General features: G+C 41.8%; 1 protein-coding gene across 6 annotated transcripts in view; it reads right to left on the bottom strand.

Annotated features, from left to right (window-relative positions):
• The window catches only part of fryb (furry homolog b (Drosophila)), a 230849-nt gene that overhangs the window by 16592 nt on the left and 193348 nt on the right, over window positions 1–20909 (bottom strand). For 5 of the 6 annotated variants that reach the window (XM_060908228.1, XM_060908222.1, XM_060908224.1 and 2 more), the window contains exons 40-52: window positions 18821–19022; window positions 17853–17974; window positions 15116–15303; window positions 14945–15039; window positions 14076–14692; window positions 11745–11842; window positions 11399–11575; window positions 10533–10673; window positions 9484–9666; window positions 4343–4507; window positions 2388–2462; window positions 1997–2164; window positions 901–1101 (exon numbers count right to left, since the gene is read on the bottom strand). In XM_060908228.1, the coding sequence (XP_060764211.1) occupies window positions 901–1101; window positions 1997–2164; window positions 2388–2462; window positions 4343–4507; window positions 9484–9666; window positions 10533–10673; window positions 11399–11575; window positions 11745–11842; window positions 14076–14692; window positions 14945–15039; window positions 15116–15303; window positions 17853–17974; window positions 18821–19022 (2432 nt within the window). The remainder of the gene's footprint in view (window positions 1–900; window positions 1102–1996; window positions 2165–2387; window positions 2463–4342; window positions 4508–9483; window positions 9667–10532; window positions 10674–11398; window positions 11576–11744; window positions 11843–14075; window positions 14693–14944; window positions 15040–15115; window positions 15304–17852; window positions 17975–18820; window positions 19023–20909) is intronic. The other variant, XM_060908225.1, reaches the window with a different exon arrangement.

Below are 20909 nucleotides of genomic sequence, written 5' to 3'. Positions count from 1 at the left end.
TGCATCCTAGTATTTTGCGCTTCCAAAATGGCGAATATCAACAACAACAGAACTGCGTGTCTTCCAGTGTTGCCAGATTGGGCGGTTTTAAGTGCATGAACATATTTTGGGCTGGGAAAGACGTCAGCAGTATCTGGCAACACTGGTGTCTTCATCCACGTTGTTTTCCCGGCGCTTGGTGATGCCAATGACAACCGGGAAAAGGAAGTACAGTTGTTCAAGCTTGCATATTCGCATTTGCGCGCAATAATAGTATCGTAAATTATGCAATGCCCGCTATGTAATAACTACGTATAGCACGGTCGCGAAAAACTGCCATGTGAACGCAAGTGGGGCTGCACCGGTGCTAACACGCTTCTCTCTAGTAAGCAGGTTTGTGACATGTGAACGCTCCACAAAATTTACACCGGTGTAAGATATATCGCAACAAAATACATCGGTGCAGCATCGATGCAAATATGTGCCGTGTGAACACCCCTATTGTGTTCACAAGGTTTTCGGACAGACATTTGACCTCACAGTGACCTTGACCTTAGACCTTTTGATCTCAAAATCTAATCAGTTTATCTTTGTCCCCAAATGCACAAATGGTGAAAGTGTGGCGAAATTCCTTTCATCTGCCTTGGAGATATTGTGTTCACAAGGTTCTCGGACAGACATTTGACCTCACAGTGACCTTGACCTTAGACTTTTTGATCTCAAAATCTAATCAGTTCATGTTTGTCCCAAAGCACACAAATGGTGAAAGTTTGGTGAAATTCCTTTCATTAGCCTTTGAGATATCGCGTTCACAAGGTCTCGGGACGGACGCACGGACGGACAACCCGAAAACATAATGCCTCCTGCACCTTACAGTGGCGGAGGCATAAAAAGAAGTTTTGCAATAACTGTGTCCCGTACGAGTTGCGAGTGATGCGAGAGACTCTGGCTGGTGGAGTTTGACTCTTCCTCAGATGAGTCATCTGAGTCGTGCTGGGGATCAAGGGGCCCGAGGCTAGGTGTGCTGTCCGAGTGCTGACTTTCCTCCAGCAGCTCCGTCAGGTCTGTGCTGTCCAGAGAGCGCCGCCGAACTCCCCAGTTAAAGTTGTCCATGCTCTCACCCTGCAACACACGTCCATAAACACACCTTAGTGTACGAAAAGATTCACTGCAACAGCCTGTTTAAAGACACATTTGACAGAATAGATGCCTAATTGGTCTTCTTTTAACCTTTTACTGTTTGCTTTATCTCACATGCTAAAGAACACATGCACACGTGTAGACTGTATTTTCATTTCGAAACTGTACTGCTGAGGAATTTGTTACATTTTTGAAACCTCTATATAAAATAAGACTTTAATGTCTAGCACTACTTATATAACTTGGCCACTTGCTGACATTTATGACAAGAAATCAAATGAAAAGTCAGTTCAATGTTCTATTCCTAAGAACTTGCAGCTACAACCCTGACTATAACACACACACACACACACACACACACACACACACACACACACACACACACACACACACACACACACACAGAGTGCTTCTATGCACCTACAGCAGACAGGCCACTGTCATTCTCTAGGTCAGTCACTGGCACACACATGCTTACCTGCAGTTCCTGGGCAGCACAGGAGAAAAAGAGAGACAATGTTATCCACACAGCAAGAAAGTGATAAAGCAAACCATGTTAGAGAAGACATCAAATGAAGACTGTTAATACACCACCAGGGAAAGGAAATGAAAAGAAAGAGAAACAGGTACTGCAGAAATGGCAAGTTTTTTTTTTATTTTAGAAATTATAATAAGAATAAAACCAGGTAATTAAAGTGTACCATAATTTTCTGCAATAATACTGTCAAGCTGATGTCAAAATCTGTTTGTGAAAAACTCATTAACAACCGCTATACATTATGTGATCTGTGCATGCACAAGGATATGTTTTCGAACAATTACTGTTTCTAACTGAAGACACAGATTAAGCTGAACAATAAGCTCTATCTGTCGTTACCTCTCCATCTTCCAGCTCCACGTCAAGGAAGTCAAAGTCCCTAAAGACTCGAAATTGCTGCTCAGAGGCAGTGTCATCCAGAGTGTCCTCTCGTGTACCATCCTCGGAGGACACCTGGCTGGGCTGGCGTTCCATGAGGTCCAGATCACCACAGGAGGAGAAGATCACCTGGCAGAAAAAACAAAAACAAACAAACAAACAAACAAAACATTGACTCAGTTAAATCACATAAATTTAATGGGGACAAATCAAATTTAAAATTCCGTAATAAACCCCATCATTGTCAAAATCAGGTGGTGCCATAGTAGGCACAGTCTTATGGGTAATTTTATTAACATCATATGATACAGCTCAGATTCATGGTAATAAAAGGGATGGAGTGATCACTTACAGACGGGTTCTTGCTGAGGCCGACCTCCTGGCCGCACAGAGACAGCACGTTCACCAGCTTCTCACGTGTTCGCTTCTGAGAACACAAAGGAGACTGTCATAAGTCTACTCCAGAGGGGAAGCGAATATACTAACTTAAACAGCTTCCGCTTATCATTTATTATACATACGTATATTGTAAACTGATCTCAGAACAGCACTTGAGAAATCATTTTTAAAGCAACAGTGAGAACAAACACAAGGAGCGTAATACTAACAGTTTGCTTTCATTTCGGCTTTAATTCTCAAAATATGTGTTCATATGCATTATTACAACTTTTAAAAAAGCTCCTGAATATTAAAAAAAAAAGCTTTTGATAATATTCTGAAAAGTATATGTGAGCTAAATCAGATGTAAAATGTAACTAGAAAAGCACTTGGAGAGCGCAGACCTCCGCCAAGAATCCTTTAAAAAAAATCCGGGATCCAGAAGGTGATCCGGATCACCGCCAAAATTTAATGGATTGTTACTTGTGCCCAGTCACACCTCTGGAAAAAATTTCAGAGCAATCCGTTCATTACTTTTTCTGTAATGTTGCTAACAGACAAACCAACAAACAAACAAACCAACGCTACCGAAAACATAACCTCCTTGGCGGAGGTAATAATAATAACTAAAATGCATTTCCAGAGAAAATGCGAAAGTGTGCTTGCTCAGGTGCGCCGCCATGGCGACCCGGCAGGAGAGGCGACCGCACGCCCACACAACAAGTTTTGTGTCAACATGCGAAAGTTTGGCCAAGACACAAGGCGGATTCTCATACGGAGATGACAGGCTGGCAAGGTTCTTTACAGGGACATCCCAGAGCATCACTAACATGAAAATTTAGATGTAATTCTAAATCCGTAAAGAGATATGACACGTTTTTGCTCATTGTGGCGCCCCCTAGTGGCCAAATGACACCACATTTGATGAGGGTACATGAACTGGTGCCGAAAGTCATCTCAACAAATATGGTCTTGATATGTCAAAGCGTTTCTGAGATATGAGCCAAAATATGTTTTTGCTAATTGTGACGCCCCCTAGTGGCCCAATGACACCATATTTGATGAGGGTAGTTTGGATGGTGTCCAAAGTCATGCCACTAAATATGGTCTTGATACGTCAAAGCGTTTCCATGATATGAGCCACTTCCTGTTTGGTGGCTTCGCCATCGATTTTGATTGGCTGCCACGGGCGAATGCTTCGACTTATGAGAGCGAAACGAATATCATTCATTAAGCATGGACTGGAGATCATGTGTGCCAAGTTTCGTGATGATCGGACAAAACATGCGGCCAGGGTCACTCTACCTTCACTTTGGACAAAATTCAAAATGGCGGAAAATCTAATGAGGCGGAGAATGACATCATAGGGTGCGTTGGAATCGTCTAGCTCCAAGGATTCCAACGGCACCAGACTTATGAAAATCGGACATACGGATCAAAAGTTACGTGCATGAACGCATGTAAGATTGTGATCAGTTGGTGGCGCTAGAGCGTGAGATGTACCAACATGAAACTTGATGAAATCAATCAGGGTCCACTCCTCTATCAGTGTACCAAGTTTCATGACTTTACACCTTATGGTTTGGCCTACAGAAGGAAAAATCTGTTTTTTGCGTCGTGCGCCCATTCAGTTCAATGGGGAAAAAATTAATCCTTTAAAAAAATCCGGGATCCAGAAGGTGATCTGGATCACCGCCAAAATTTAATGGATTGTTACTTGTGCCCAGTCACACCTCTGGAAAAAATTTCAGAGCAATCCGTTCATTAATTTTTCCGAAATGTTGCTAACAGACAGACAGACAGACAGACAAACAAACAAACAAACGCTACCGAAAACAACCTCCTTGGCGGAGGTAAAAATTAAATGTGTATTTAAAATGTGCATTCAGAAGGCATGGAAGAGGTATGACACTAATATCCATGTCTCACCTGTGAGGATTGTGGCTTCTTCCAGCTGACAGGCACTAGGACAGGGTTGGAGCTTGAGCCAGACGAGGTGGACGAGGTGCTCCGGGTCACTGCAATGGCACGGGCTTTTCCATCTCTACCTCCTCTACCCTGCAGTTCATCATACCGACGTCCAATCACCGGTGTCTACACACACACACGTGTATATATATCAGCGTTTTCCCCAGAAAAAAAATTAAAGCCCTAAATTCTGGCATGATAATACACAGACAATTGAGCGCCAACGGCATGAAGCGAAACTAGGGGGGTGTGGGGGCATGCCCCCCGGAAAATTTTTTGAAAATAGATGCTCTCAGGTGCATTTTCAGGGTCTCTGAGAGGTTTTAGATACATAATTATAGGATAGATTTTCCCAGTGTTTCAATGATTTTTGACCAAATAGTATTAATGTATACATGTTTGAAACTTCACCTTAAAGTTCAACATGCAAGTTAAACTGTTCTGTTATAGATTACTGAGGTATATGATAGATTGAAAATCTACGGGGATCCCTTAATTATCTATGATCGAGTAGTGTTGTAACAAAAATGTGCACGAAAATATGAACAGTGGTTTGCTCCATCTTATGCAACCCAATGAAGAGAATCGATCATCATGACCTCCTGTTGATCACAAAGGGATCTGAACCTAAGACCTGCCACCTTAAAGTAAGTTGCTGTATTACTATAACTGTAATGATTTAGAATGTTTCTGATGCAATTGCCATAATATATGTATAACTAAGATACACTGAAAAGAAAAGTAAGGCAACTACATATTATAAAGTTTAAATTTTGGCACTTTATTAAATGGACTAGATTAAAGATTAAAACATCTCATCTCATTATCTGTAGCCGCTTTATCCTGTTCTACAGGGTCGCAGGCAAGCTGGAGCCTATCCCAGCTGACTACAGGCGAAAGGCGGGGTACACCCTGGACAAGTCGCCAGGTCATCACAGGGCTGACACATAGACACAGACAACCATTCACACTCACACCTACGGTCAATTTAGAGTCACCAGTTAACCTAACCTGCATGTCTTTGGACTGTGGGGGAAACCGGAGCACCCGGAGGAAACCCACGCGGACACGGGGAGAACATGCAAACTCCACACAGAAAGGCCCTCGCCGGCCACGGGGCTCGAACCCGGACCTTCTTGCTGTGAGGCGACAGCGCTAACCACTACACCACCGTGCTGCCCGGAAAAGAGAACTTAATTCATACATTTAAGTTGGCAGAAAGATTATGTACTTATAAACACATTCATGAATGATAATAGACCAGGTCAAACTTTTGTGATTAAAATCAGTCAGCTTTTACCGTCTGGTCGGGGACAACATCGGCAGCCAATGAGATCGCTTATAATGAATCGGAAAATTCCGGGATGTCTGACGTTTTCTTTCTATATTTTTACTGGACGGTTTGAACACGTGATCTTGACATAGCCAACAGATTAGTTTCTTTACATCATACCACGCCGACATATTACTTTGACAGAATCAACACAAACATTGGGGAAAAAGAGCGCTTATTTAACACAAATATCAATCAATATGTAAATGGATCTGTTATTTGCTCTCCTATGTATCTAGTTACTTGTGGGTAGGACATTTAACATATCGGTATAAACCTAAGCGTATCGGATTTTAACTAAAGCGACTAAGCGTATCGGCAGGCAGAGCAAGCGTATCAGGCCCGATACGCTCAAACGCTTTGGGGAAAACCATGAGATATATATAGGCAGCGGCACGGTGGTGTAGTGGTTAGCGCTGTCGCCTCACAGCAAGAAGGTCTGGGTTCGAGCCCCATGGCCGGCGAGGGCCTTTCTGTGTGGAGTTTGCATGTTCTCCCCGTGTCTGCGTGGGTTTCCTCTGGGTGCTCCGGTTTCCCCCACAGTTCAAAGACATGCAGGTTCGGTTAACTGCTGACTCTAAATTGACCGTAGGTGTGAATGTGAGTGTGAATGGTTGTCTGTGTCTATGTGTCAGCCCTGTGATGACCTGGCGACTTGTCCAGGGTGTACCCCGCCTTTCGCCCGTAGTCAGCTGGGATAGACTCCAGCTTGCCTGCGACCCTGTAGAACAGGATAAAGCGGCTAGAGATAATGAGATGAGATGAGATATATATATAGGCACAGCTCCACGTCAAGGAAGTCAAAGTCCCTAAAGACTTAAAACTGTGGCTCAGAGGCAGTGTCATCTAGAGTGTCCTCCTATATATATATATATATATATATATATATATATATATATATATAACTGATAAGGTTTTGTGGTGCTGTAGACATAACTGTACTGGGGTACACTTTCTGGTAACCATGAATCTTTGTAATGAAGAGTGTTACAAGCTTGTTTTGTGAGAGTGAGTGAAATAATTTCATTAATTGACTGAACTGTATAAGATGAAAGAAGTCATTTACTGTCTAAATGGCAATAAACTGTCCCCAAACAGGGTCGGCAGTCTTAGCCTTTGTGTCGATAAGCACTGTAATTCCATGTGGAAAACAGCATAATTACCAAGGCTTTTATCAGTCTGCACTTATTCCATCTGGACCGGATATTCCTGCTTTCATTAGGCCATACAAGAGCCTGAGACTGTGCTCTGGGAAACAGAGTGCTTCCTGTGTTCAGTACATAACACAAATATGCAAAATGTACTATACATAACATGCTCATAAGGCCCTAAAGGTTTTGTTTTGGGGAACAAAACGAATAGGATCTACATTAATAACAGAGTGGTGCATCGTTCCTCGTGCAGATCAAAACCATCCTGTTATATTCGCACAATCCATTGCGTAAAACCACAAAGAATAACTCTTTGCAAGTTACTCTGCTTCCCTCATGCCGTTTGAAGTCAGACAGAAACATTTTCTTGACCTTTTTAAGTCTGAAATAATTTTACAGAACTATGAGGGCCTCCTCCACACAATTTAGACTTGGTTCTCAAACCCCCTCACACACTGATCTCCAGTACTCCACTCCAAACACAGGTCTGACATCTTGATACATTTGCTACTAAACCTTTAAACATTCCAAATGAATTTGGCTGGCAGATCTTAACTTCTTTAGCCTGAATTTGTTTATATAATCTGTTTAAACTCGTCATTTGTTTAAAAACATCAGCCGGTTTTATAGTGTCTCCTTAGAAAGTTACCAGACCTTTTTCTTCATAAACATTTCCTTTGGAGACGCACCTGTGCTCTGACCAAAATAATAACCCTGATTCCAAAAAAGTTGGGACAAAGTACAAATTGTCAATAAAAACGGAATGCAATAATTTACAAATCTCAAAAACTGATATTGTATTCACAATAGAACATAGACAACATATCAAATGTCGAAAGTGAAACATTTTGAAATTTCATGCCAAATATTGGCTCATTTGAAATTTCATGACAGCAACACATCTCAAAAAAGTTGGGACAGGGGCAATAAGAGGCTGGAAAAGTTAAAGGTACAAAAAAGGAACAGCTGGAGGACCAAATTGCAACTCATTAGGTCAATTGGCAATAGGTCATTAACATGACTGGGTATAAAAAGAGCATCTTGGAGTGGCAGCGGCTCTCAGAAGTAAAGATGGGAAGAGGATCACCAATCCCCCTAATTCTGCACCGACAAATAGTGGAGCAATATCAGAAAGGAGTTCGACAGTGTAAAATTGCAAAGAGTTTGAACATATCATCATCTACAGCGCATAATATCATCAAAAGATTCAGAGAATCTGGAAGAATCTCTGTGCGTAAGGGTCGAGGCCGGAAAACCATACTGGGTGCCCGCGATCTTCGGGCCCTTAGACGGCACTGCATCACATACAGGCATGCTTCTGTATTGGAAATCACAAAATGGGCTCAGGAATATTTCCAGAGAACATTATCTGTGAACACAATTCACCGTGCCATCCGCCGTTGCCAGCTAAAACTCTATAGTTCAAAGATGAAGCCGTATCTAAACATGATCCAGAAGCGCAGACGTCTTCTCTGGGCCAAGGCTCATTTAAAATGGACTGCGGCAAAGTGGAAAACTGTTCTGTGGTCAGACGAATCAAAATTTGAAGTTCTTTATGGAAATCAGGGACGCCGTGTCATTCGGACTAAAGAGGAGAAGGACGACCCAAGTTGTTATCAGCGCTCAGTTCAGAAGCCTGCATCTCTGATGGTATGGGGTTGCATTAGTGCGTGTGGCATGGGCAGCTTACACATCTGGAAAGACACCATCAATGCTGAAAGGTATATCCAGATTCTAGAGCAACATATGCTCCCATCCAGACGACGTCTCTTTCAGGGAAGACCTTGCATTTTCCAACATGACAATGTCAAACCACATACTGCATCAATTACAGCATCATGGCTGCGTAGAAGAAGGGTCCGGGTACTGAACTGGCCAGCCTGCAGTCCAGATCTTTCACCCATAGAAAACATTTGGCGCATCATAAAACGGAAGATACGACAAAAAAGACCTAAGACAGTTGAGCAACTAGAATCCTACATTAGACAAGAATGGGTTAACATTCCTATCCCTAAACTTGAGCAACTTGTCTCCTCAGTCCCCAGACGTTTACAGACTGTTGTAAAGAGAAAAGGGGATGTCTCACAGAGGTAAACATGGCCTTGTCCCAACTTTTTTGAGATGTGTTGTTGTCATGAAATTTAAAATCACCTAATTTTTCTCTTTAAATGATACATTTTCTCACTTTAAACATTTGATATGTCATCTATGTTCTATTCTGAATAAAATATGGAATTTTGAAACTTCCACATCATTGCATTCCGTTTTTATTTACAATTTGTACTTTGTCCCAACTTTTTTGGAATCGGGGTTGTAATAACAGAATATGTATGCAGTTGAATGAAATAAATCAAAGTGTTCTGTTTTTGAAAATGCAGCTTGGTAGCAGAGCCAAAACTCAACAAGAATGTGGAGACATTTATGCCATTGGCCATGTGGTTTGAAAGACTCAATATCATCTTCATACCATCACTCAACTGCTGTTCCTATCTCAGGCTTCGTGGGAATACTACTTACTGACTTTGGTTGGAATTATGATCAGCTACATGCACATCAAACAACAGTTCACGGCCAACAAAGAACTTTGAATTTAGCGAGTGAAACTGTCCTAGTCTTACCTCAGAAATATCAAAGTGGAACTCCATTGTTTTGCCAGGCAGAGCTTTGGATGAGCCATCCCACATCATGCGGCTCACCTCCAGGTTGACCAAATCCCCGTGAGCATAGGACGGCAGGGACAAACTAGCTGAGCGAGACACCACTAGCTTCAGCACATTCAGGGCCTCCTTCCAGTGAACTGTCTGAAAAACACACACATTCATACACAAACAAATTTACTGAAAATGACTTTATTCTCCTTGGTTCAAATGGTCTTAATTGGGACTTGTATTTTTACTTTTTCAAAATCACACAGTGTCTACAATTTCATGGTGCAAAATATTTTTATTGTGACATAAAAGCTAATTAAAAAAGAGCAGACATTTGTTGGTTGCACTGGTATTCACCAACACATTTGGTCGCAATTAAAGCTGCAAGTTTTCTGGGATTTGTCTCTGTCAGCCTTACACATATGAATGCTGTTCATTCTTCTTGGGAAAATCTTTCAAGCTCTGTCAGGTTGGAATGGAGACCACTGGTGAACAGCAACTTTCAAGAATCCCAATTCATATTCTAAGATATTTTTCTTGGTTCTGAACCACTCTGAAGGATTTCATCCAATTGTAGCACTTAGGCAAAAACAAAAAACACAAAAAACACAAAAAACGTTTTGGTCTAATCAGACCAGAGAACCCTTTTCCACTTATATGGGTTTCTTTTGGCAGTGTGTTGCATCCAAATTTCAAATGGCTTGCCACTCAAAGGCCAGTGGAGTGGAAAGTGTAGGCTGTATAGATTTTTAAATATTATGGCCTATCTTGTGTTGAATCATAACAATAATCCCATTTAAGTTCGTTTCAGTTCCATGTTGAAACACTACAAAATGTAAATGTTCATGGGGGAAGGCGCCATACATGGTAGATCATCGTATTCCATTACTAAATGCACTTTTAAATATCGTAAGGCTGTTTTGTATTGTAATACCCCAAAATTATAGAACTCTGTGCCATACGGTAAGTAATGGATCACACCGTCAAGGTGCAGGATCCATTCTGAAGGTGAAACTTACATGTACAAACTTCTCAATGGTTTTGAGCACCTCCACATTGAAGGCTTTAACTTGAATAGCTGCCAGGTCCATGTGACTTAGCAGGCTGTAGATGATCTGCAGCAGGGGCTGCTGCATGCTGGGTAAGCCTTTATCCAATAACTACGAGAGAGAGAACAGCACCACTATCACTTGACAGTGTGACCTTTCCATTATCATCCCAGTACTTTTGCTCCTACACTACCGTTCAAAAGTTTGGGGTCACCCAGACAATTTTGTGTTTTCCATGAAAAGTCACACTTTTATTTACCACCATAAGTTGTAAAATGAATAGAAAATATAGTCGAGACATTTTTCTGGCCATTTTGAGCATTTAATCGACCCCACAAATGTGATGCTCCAGAAACTCAATCTGCTCAAAGGAAGGTCAGTTTTATAGCTTCTCTAAAGAGCTCAACTGTTTTCAGCTGTGCTAACATGATTGTACAAGGGTTTTCTAATCATCCATTAGCCTTCTGAGGCAATGAGCAAACACATTGTACCATTAGAACACTGGAGTGAGAGTTGCTGGAAATGGGCCTCTATACACCTATGGAGATATTGCACCAAAAACCAGACATTTGCAGCTAGAATAGTCATTTACCACATTAGCAATGTATAGAGTGCATTTCTGATTAGTTTAAAGTGATCTTCATTGAAAAGAACAGTGCTTTTCTTTCAAAAATAAGGACATTTCAAAGTGACCCCAAACTTTTGAACGGTAGTGTACATGAGCCATCTGCATACAGCATATGTATATCATTATATTTTTGGCCAGAAACATTTACAACTGGATTTGCTCAACCTGAGTCCATTAAAATTAAGACATGGACATGAATGAGACTCACCTCAGCCATGTATGTGACCATGCTGAATGTGATGTCAGAGAAGGCCTCATGCAGGTAGCGACAGACCACACTGACCCAGGAGAACGAGTCTCTGGTGTAAGAGCGGGTTTTGTACAGAGTCATCACATGAGCCAGGTGAGAGAGTTTTGCGTTCTTCTCCTTCTCCTCCAGACATACCTGCAGAAAGAGGAATTACACACGTTTGTTTTTTATAATGAAAACTACATGGTTTATCAGTTGGCAGAATAACATGTTTCATTTAAAAGATGTTACAGCAGCCATAGCAGGATTAAACTGCAGTCATTCAGACCACGGCTTTAAAATGGACAGGTTTGAAAAGTGAGACCTGTGCTATCCTCTCAGCACTCTCTTTGCAAAACTGCGTTGGGGACTCAAAGTGCTGCACCAGGTTAGGAAGCAGACAAAGCACATTCAGAGGGAAGCCTGAGTGAGAGGTAGAAAAAAAAAGAAGAGAAAAACAATAGACAGTTAGAAGACAAAAAAGTCATAGGGACTATATGGCACCACAGTATTATGCATCTCAAAGTAACAGCAGTAACAGTGCCGGAAAATAACAGTGGCTGCCTCAGCCTTTTTATCTAGCAACATTTTTGTTTTAATCAATGTTATTATCAAATTGTCTAAGGTTATCCCTATTTATCATTTTCTGATAATGCTAGGCAGTGGATGAAAAGTTAAATGTGCCACTAAAACAACAGGAGTAAACAAAACACTGCTCTGGAACCAACCAAGAAAATGCGGCTTAGGATTTTGGCCATGATATTTGGAGAGGGTTTGTACTCCGGCTGTATTTCCTCTTTAAGCCCCATTCAATCTGAACCCAGTGAATAAGCAACAGGAACACTGGAACCAAGATCAAACACCAGTTTGTGCCTCTACAGAAAGGTGGCGAATAGCTATTCTAATCATCTCATCTCATTATCTGTAGCCGCTTTCTCCTGTTCTACAGGGTCGCAGGCAAGCTGGAGCCTATCCCAGCTGACTACGGGTGAAAGGCGGGGTACACCCTGGACAAGTCGCCAGGTCATCACAGGGCTGACACATAGACACAGACAACCATTCACACTCACATTCACACCTACGGTCAATTTAGAGTCACCAGTTAACCTAACCTGCATGTCTTTGGACTGTGGGGGAAACCGGAGCACCCGGAGGAAACCCACGCAGACACGGGGAGAACATGCAAACTCCGCACAGAAGGGCCCTCGCCGGCCACGGGGCTCGAACCTGGACCTTCTTGCTGTGAGGCGACAGCGCTAACCACTACACCACCGTGCCGCCCCTTGATATTATTATAATAATTATTATTATTACCCTAGTGGTTAGCGTGTCCGCCTCTTGATCAGGAGATTGCAAGTTCTACTCACGGTCAGGTCATACCAAAGACTATCATAAAAATGGTACCTACTGCCGTCTGGCAAGGCACGCTGCAATACAGATGCAAGCAGGGAGTCAAACTCTCGTGGTTACCAGAGGACCAGCCCCCCACTATAACCCTAGCTATGTAATAGGCGAGAGGCCGAGGGCTATGGAAACAGAGATCGGTGCCGGCCTATGTGCCACATGGCGTGGGAAGGACTTGATATTTTCTGTTTGGGACATAATGATCATTTAAACTTTTTACTACATACAGAACAATACTAAAAATTAAACAGAAATGTAACGGAAGATTGAAGTTACATTCGAGAAATGATGTGCAGGTCATTTTAACCTGACAGTAATCATTCAAAATATGGTTATTATAATGAAAAATATATATAACAAGGTATTGATTTTACTACATGACACTTTATCTTTCTGTGCACATGTACTCCCCATTAAAGGGCACATCTTGGGTAAATTCAGGAGCAAGATCGATGTAATTCTCCTATTTTATATTAAACTTTGGTCAAATATCTGTCACATTTTGCATTTTGTGCAATTTTTTTACCTTGCGCAATACCAGAAAAATTCACTTGAAATCAAGCCATTTGAGGCGAATTGGTCCGCCACTGAAAAAACTTGGCATTTGGATTTCCAGGGAAACATTGATTTTCGTGACGTCATGTGCGGGACGCCTCCCTCTGAATCCTACGTCAGCGCTGGTTTGTTTATGAGAAAACGACCTGGTGGTTTTCTGCAAATTTCTTCAACGTTATCATGTAATTATTAAAATGGTTAACAGATGTATTGTAGGAGGGTGTAGCAACACCAATCTTGATGGGATTAGTACTCGTCGTTTCCCAAAAGACCGGACAATGAGAGAGAAATGGGAGCGCTTGGTCTACACAGGCTGTGCACTGAAACCGTGCAAAGCTCGCGCAGCCTGCTGGCGCTTCCGCAGGTGACGTCACGAATCTGGCTCCAGACTCGCTTGGGATTTTTCCAGACGAGTTTTGTTATTTTATTTTTTTCTACTGTAGACAGATGGCCTTGTGCAAAATTACCCTTCTGGATGAGTGTGTAAAGGGACATACTTTCATATAAAAAAAAAAAAACACGAAATTGGTCCAGGATATGCACTTTAAGAGGATCCCTAAGTATCTAAAGGGTGTCTATTTTTGTGCATTTATGATGCTACCAACTATATAAACGCACAACATTGAGGGTATTTTATTAGGTATGCCAACAAAATAGTGTTTGACTGAATATGGTTTGAATAGTACATGTTGCTCACCTATAGACTGAGATATGTCTACTACAGGAACTCGAGAGACTGGTGTAAGCTGGCAGAAGAGCTGCAATGTAAGGTCGCTGGTGGCTGGTGAGGTAAAGCCTTTGAGTAGGAGCTGCTGCAGGCCAGAGAAGCCGCTCCACCTAAGCTGAGCCTGGAGCTTGTCAAGGCGCTCACGGTTCTCGGGCTGTTCAAGGGGTACTCGTGCCAGTAGCTTGTGCACCAACCGCAGTGCCATTTGGTACTCAAACTCAAAGTCTGACTCCATGAGAGACACGGCCACCCAGAAAATGGTGGCTAATAGGTTGGCAGGATGACTGGCGTGGCTTAACTCTGCTGGGTTGGCACTAGCATCTGCGCGGGCAGAGGAAGTGGATGAGGCACTCCGAACTGAGCGTGCCAAGCCTTGCTGGGTGCAGGCCTGAATACGGTCTAAGGTGGCACTGCGCGGAGGGTCAGAAGAAGAATGTTCCCCACTCTCTCCAAACTTTTTGGGCACTGAATAACTCCGCTGATGTCTGCTGCGCTCAGCTGTACCATCCTGTGTCAGGTTGAGCTGGCCTGTGCTCTTGCGGTTGGAGCAGAGCTTCCCACTCACTAGGAAGTCCGGCGATGAGGATCTGTGATAAAAGAAGAGGATGTGGACGGATAGGTGAAATAATATGACATATGAGAGCAGTGTATGCCTATTAAAGACTCACTTCTTGCCAAATCAACCAAAAACACAGAAATGTGATTTACACTTGAATAATAATAAAAACTTTTTAAAATTCATTCATTCATTTTCAGTAACTGCACCATCATGCTGCACTTTATAAAATCCTTTACTGATACGTTTGTGCACTGTATTAGGATTCGTGCTAAATCCTCACCGAGTCAACGCTGCCATCAGGTCGCTGTTTTTGAGGCATTCGGCTAAATTATCCACCACTGACTCTAGAGTAAGCAGCACCTCCATCACATAACCCTGAGAGCAATCAATAAAACAACAGTGAATACACACACGCGCACGCACGCACGCACACGGGAACATCTGTACACACCTGTACCTCATCACCGTGCTCTCCCACCACTTCAACCAGGCGTGACAGCAGGTCTGAAACAGCGTGGGCGGATAGTGGCTGTCTGAGAGCTCTGAAGATCTGAAAGGAGCGACCGGCATAGTGACGCGATGAGCTACATAGAGCTGTCTGCAGAGCCACGTCACTTAACTGCTGTTCCAGGTGGAAGTCTGAAGAAGATGGACAAGTGTGGATAAAAAGAAAAATAAAAAAAAGCAGATACATTGTCTATTACAGAGAAACAGCAGAGTACCACTAGGGCTGTAAACTGGACTGGCTTTGAGGCTCTACTAATTCGCCTTAGTCTTGAGGATGGAAACAGTTTTATTCCCAGAGATTTTTCACCTAAATAGAAAAACTCCAAAGTTTTAATATGTAAAATTTATCTTTAAAGATGTTTATTTATTTGACATAAGACACAACTTCCAATATAATACTGCATTTTAACACAAGCTGTGTGGTTCTGCATCAGGTGAAACACACCATCATAACCTGCCATCCTAAGCTTAGACAGACACACTGAAACAATGAAACTTCTGTGGTGTTACACGATTTTCTGATTTAACCCCTTCAGTGCCCTTGGACGAGTCACGTACGTCATGAAATCTTTTACCGCTGTGCCTCATGACGGAAGAATGTTTTAGGCATTGACTGTAATTCATATGTGCCACTGTGAAGTAAAAGTAATGTACCGTGTAAGGTACATAAAAGGAGGTGTTTATGACGAGTCGCGTACGTCATAAGAAAGAAAAGAAAGAAAGCACAACTTTACTCATCACACACTTGTGAAATTCCCTCTCTGCATTTAACCCATCTAAAGCAGTGAACACACACATGAGCAATGAGCACACACACATACCCAGAGCAGTGAGCAGCCATGCTAACAGCGCCCGGGGAGCAGCTGGGAGTTCGGTGCCTCGCTCAAGGACACCTCAGCCCAAGGCCGTCCCATATTAACCTAACCATATGTCTTTGGACTGTGGGGGAAACTGGAGTACCCGGAGGAAACCCACGCAGACACGGGGAGAACATGCAAACAGGCGACAGCGCTAACCACCAGGGGCGATTTCTCAGAGACAACAAGGGAAGCCGAGCTTCCCCTAAAATTCTCTCCCCAAACTGCGGCGTCTACGACGTTGAATTCTCATTAAAACAATAACTTACATAACATAATATATGCCCAAGATTGTATTTATGTTCATAACTATCCTGTAACTTATTTGAGTGATGTCTGACGAACTTGCAGTTCGCTACGAGAATCACCTTTGCTGCCAGGCTGTAACCTTTCTTATTTCAATGGGCTCTATGGACTGGCAGCAGTGTTGCCAGATTGGGCGGTTTTAAGTGCATTTTAGCGGGTTTTGAATATATTTTGGGATGGAAAACGTCAGCAGTATCTGGCAACACTGACTGGCAGCCGGGTATCCGTTGCAGTCTACGAGACGGCTCTGAACAGCCAATTTCGGCTAGTTGTTATTGGTTAAAATCAACAAAATCGTCACTTCCAGGGAAGCCGGGCTTCTCTGGGACTAAACGAGACAGTGGGAGGGACAAGAAGCCGGGCTGATGAAGGATTATTGGAGGTAGTGTTTGAAAGACATGAGGAGGGCGGTACTTCGGCGAGGAACACGGAAGTATGATCAGTCAGTCCCTAGCGGATGTCGAGAAAGTGTAGTCGTGTGCCAAAGTGCTGTCCGAATTTCTTTTCATATAAACGTTTCTTCTCATTGATGTCTCTGTACATTACTCTGTAAATAAATGTAAATATTACTCGTTGTGCTCCGTTAACTTTCATCCATTCTATCAGTTTGATCATTCGCGAATTCACTCGTTTATTTCATTTGTAGTTCAATCTGGTTGTAGGCTAGCTTGAGCCTTATTGGGATCTGCAGTGCTAGCTGCTAACAGAAATTGGTGAAGTCTCTGGAAAGCACAACCAGCTGGTATGACAGGGTCACAGACCATTTTCTGGAAAAGGAGCGGAGGGCAGAATGTGTGTATAAATAGTGTTCATGTTCATGAATCTGAAGTGTGTATATTGTTCAGTAATGTTAAGAGAATGGTGGGCTCTGCGTTATAGGTTATACCTGGGTATAATATTCAAGGTTCTGTGTGTTGCATAGCCTACCTGGTTATGAATTTCCAGACTGTGTTGCAGAAGATGTTCAAGGATGTGTTGCACAGCTGGGTGTTGTGTTAAAGACTCTGTGTTGCATATCAGGGTATGATGTTCAAGGCCCTTCGTTGAATAGCCAGTGATTTTTGGATGTTTGATATTTTTAATTAAGGATATGAGGCACTAGCCTGGCAAGCCAGACTATAACATGAAATGTACAAGCAAAAATACTTTCTGCCACTAGGTAGGGTTGTCTAGTTCACTGTGCTAATGGGGCACACTTTTCTATGCTTTGATATCCGGCCTACAGGTTTTACGATGAATGCGTAAAATGGGCTTCCCCTGTTTTAAAAACCAGCAGCCGCCACTGCTAACCACCCAGCGGTAAAAGGTTTCATGACGTACGTGACTTGTCCAAGGGCACTGAAGGGGTTAAATACCTAGCTAACAACTATCCCTTTTAGTCTAAAATATGTTTGATCTTCATCATGAACAACACCCACAAGTGTGTTACGCACAATCATACTGTCGGCACACTTTAAAACACAAGAGCAAAGTGACTGATTGCAAGTTTCCTTTGAGCTGAAGCACACTAACAGCTACCTGACTTGGACTCTTTGAACACGGACACCACATGACGCAGGAAGCTGGTGAGCTGCTCTGCACTCTTGGAGTTAGGGTTCTTTGGTGTGATGTCCTCGTGACACCATAGAGGTCCAAAGGCCCTGAGTAATGACAGGACAGTAGTCTAGGAACTGTTTCACCATAAAACCACCACCAAGATCAGAATTAACGAAGAGACGATTCCTCACAGGACCCTGGGACTACTAATGCGGCTAACCTGTACTTTATATGAGATTTGCATTTTAGATTTGCAATGTCCTGGTTTTCACATAGCAATGTGGTATTATAACCTGGCTTCAACAAACCATTATTATTATTTTACAACTTCATTAACTTAATTAAAAATTTTTTTTTCAAAATGCACTATATGGCCAAAAGTATGTGGATACCTGACCACCATAGTCATATGCGACCTTCTCCAAACTGTTTGCATAAATTGCAAGCACAGAAAATCTATCCATCCATCCATTATCTGTAGCCGCTTATCCTGTTCTACAGGGTCGCAGGCAAGCTGGAGCCTATTCCAGCTGACTATGGGCAAGAGGCAGGGCACATCTTGGACAAGTTGCCAGGTTATCAGTCAATTTAGAGCCACCAATTAGTCTTTGGGGGAAACCGGAGGAAGCCCTCGCAGACAACATACAAACTCCACACAGAAAGGCCCTCGCCGGCTGCTGGGCTCGAACCCAGGACCATCTTGCTGTGAGGCGCCAGTGCTAACCACTACACCACCGTGCCGCCCCACAGAAAACCTAGTGAAACGCTTTCTCAGAAGAGTGAAGGTAAATAATCTGGACTGTGACGTTCAACAATCACACATGGGTGTGATTGGTCAGATGTCCACAAACTTTTGGCCATATAGTGTATCTCAACCAGGAAAAAAGGACTGAAGTCACCAGACCAATCATATGATTATGATAGGTGGTTTACTCGGTCATGTGAAATACCTGGTTGTGAGGAACTCAATGAGTTTGTTGGTTTTTTCCTCAGACTCAGTTGGAGATTCCTCCAGGTCCTCAAGTTCAGTTGTGATCTGGGGGAGGTTCCCCATACTACCCCCCAGGCTCACACTGGACGAGGTGGAGGAGGAGCTCAGACCCGAATCTGCCACAGGAGATGCCTGCCACTCCCGTAGGAAGTCCAGACCACCTGTTTGGAAGGAAGAGAATAAGGTTGCATCATAATTCAAACATCAGTATTCTCAATCCTACCGGTAGTTAACACTCTTCTTTTTGTCCCTATTTTTTCTTGATGCTCTTCTCTAACACCAGTCCATTTATATGATACAGGTAGAAACATGGGATGGGGGTGTTGATTATGATCATTTTCATAATGTTCAAGATGAAAACATAAGTCATTTTGTAATGGAATGAAAATACAGGATACTTGTCAGGGGTCTGTAAGCCGATCTGATATCATGACTGGACTGGCTCTTTCACTGTTTCTCTAAAATGTGCCTCACTCTGTTTCTTTCCTGTCTATCACACTTTCTGCATTGGTAGTTAAGTTGTTATCTGTGGTAAGATGTACAACCCCAATTCCAAAAAAGTTGGGATGCTGAGTAAAACATAAATAAAAACAGAATGCGATGATTTGCAAATCATGGAAACCCTATATTTCATTGAAAATACCGTAGTACAAAGGCAACATATCAAATGTTGAAACAGAAATTTTATTGCTTTTTAAAAAAAACATGCTCATTTTGAATTTGATGCCAGCAACACATTTCAAAAAAAGTTGTGACAGGCGTATGTTTACCACTCCCTTAGCAAAAAGAAGTTTATTCAAGTGTACTATGAGTATGCTTATTTTTTACTAAAACTGAGGAAGTATACTTGAAGTTGACTTTTTATAAACTATATTTTATATACTTAAGAATAGTATAGTGAAGTATACTTGGCTTATACCGAAAAGTATAAACAAAAGTCTAAGACTAAGTACATTAATACTAAGACTTACACTTATACTTTAATACTAAAACTTATACTTTAGTATACTTTTTACGTTTTTCTGCCACAAAGTACTAATACTTAGTATATCTTGCTCCAAATGCATAATAAGGTCAAGTCATTGACTCATGCTTAACATTTAATTTATATGTTAATATAATATAATGCTGGAGTTTAAAACTTTACAGTATATAGTATGTGTGCTCAATTGCATTATCTTTATGTACCTTAAAATCATACACAAAAACAGAAAAACTTTTGACTTGACTTTATTGATCAAGAGACCATTATGTTTACATTTTTACATGCAAATGTGCACTTTTTCCTTTCATTTTCTCCAGTAAGGAAGGACTTGATTTCATAGGTCTTTGTTTTTGAAATGTTTGAAAATATATCAAACTTGTTTTCAACATTTTGTCTTGTGATTTTGTAAATGCATCACACGCTTGTGTACATACAGTATGAGTAAACTTTAAGAATACTTTAAGGAGTATATTTCCAGTATATTTCTGGCTCAGCTGGCTAAGGCGCCATGCCATAAATCCAGGGACCCGCGTTCGATTCCGACCTGAGGTCATTTCCAGATCCCTCCCTGTCTCTCTCTCCTGCTTGCTTCCTGTCTCTACACTGTCCTATCCAATAAAAGTGGAAAAAAATATATCTTAAAAAAAAAAAGTAATATGCCAAGCAAACTTAAAGTATAACAACTAAACTAGTGAAATAACCAATGTTTATAACAGTATACTTAAAGTATACAATAATAAGCTAAAAATAGGGACTCGAAGTAGTACAATGGCAGTATATCGATAAGTGTACTTGTGGTATACTTTAAGCATACAAGAGGGATATACCAAGTACATTGATAGGATATACCGTAGATGAGTGTATTTGTTGTATACTTTAAAGTGTACTTTTGCAAACTTAAAATGAACTTTAAAGTATACTTTTATAAACTTGAAATGTTCCAATTTAGTCCGAAAATGTATTAAATTTGTATATTTTCTAGTACACTAAAAGTACATGGTCTGTAGTATACTTGCTATACTTATACTGAAGCATACTTAATAAAATGAACTTTAAGTATACT

The sequence above is a fragment of the Neoarius graeffei genome, chromosome 25, assembly GCF_027579695.1.
Source record: "Neoarius graeffei isolate fNeoGra1 chromosome 25, fNeoGra1.pri, whole genome shotgun sequence".
NCBI lineage: Eukaryota > Metazoa > Chordata > Actinopteri > Siluriformes > Ariidae > Neoarius > Neoarius graeffei.
The sequence above is the reverse complement of the archived record's forward strand: the minus strand, read 5'-3'. Positions and strand labels throughout refer to the sequence as shown.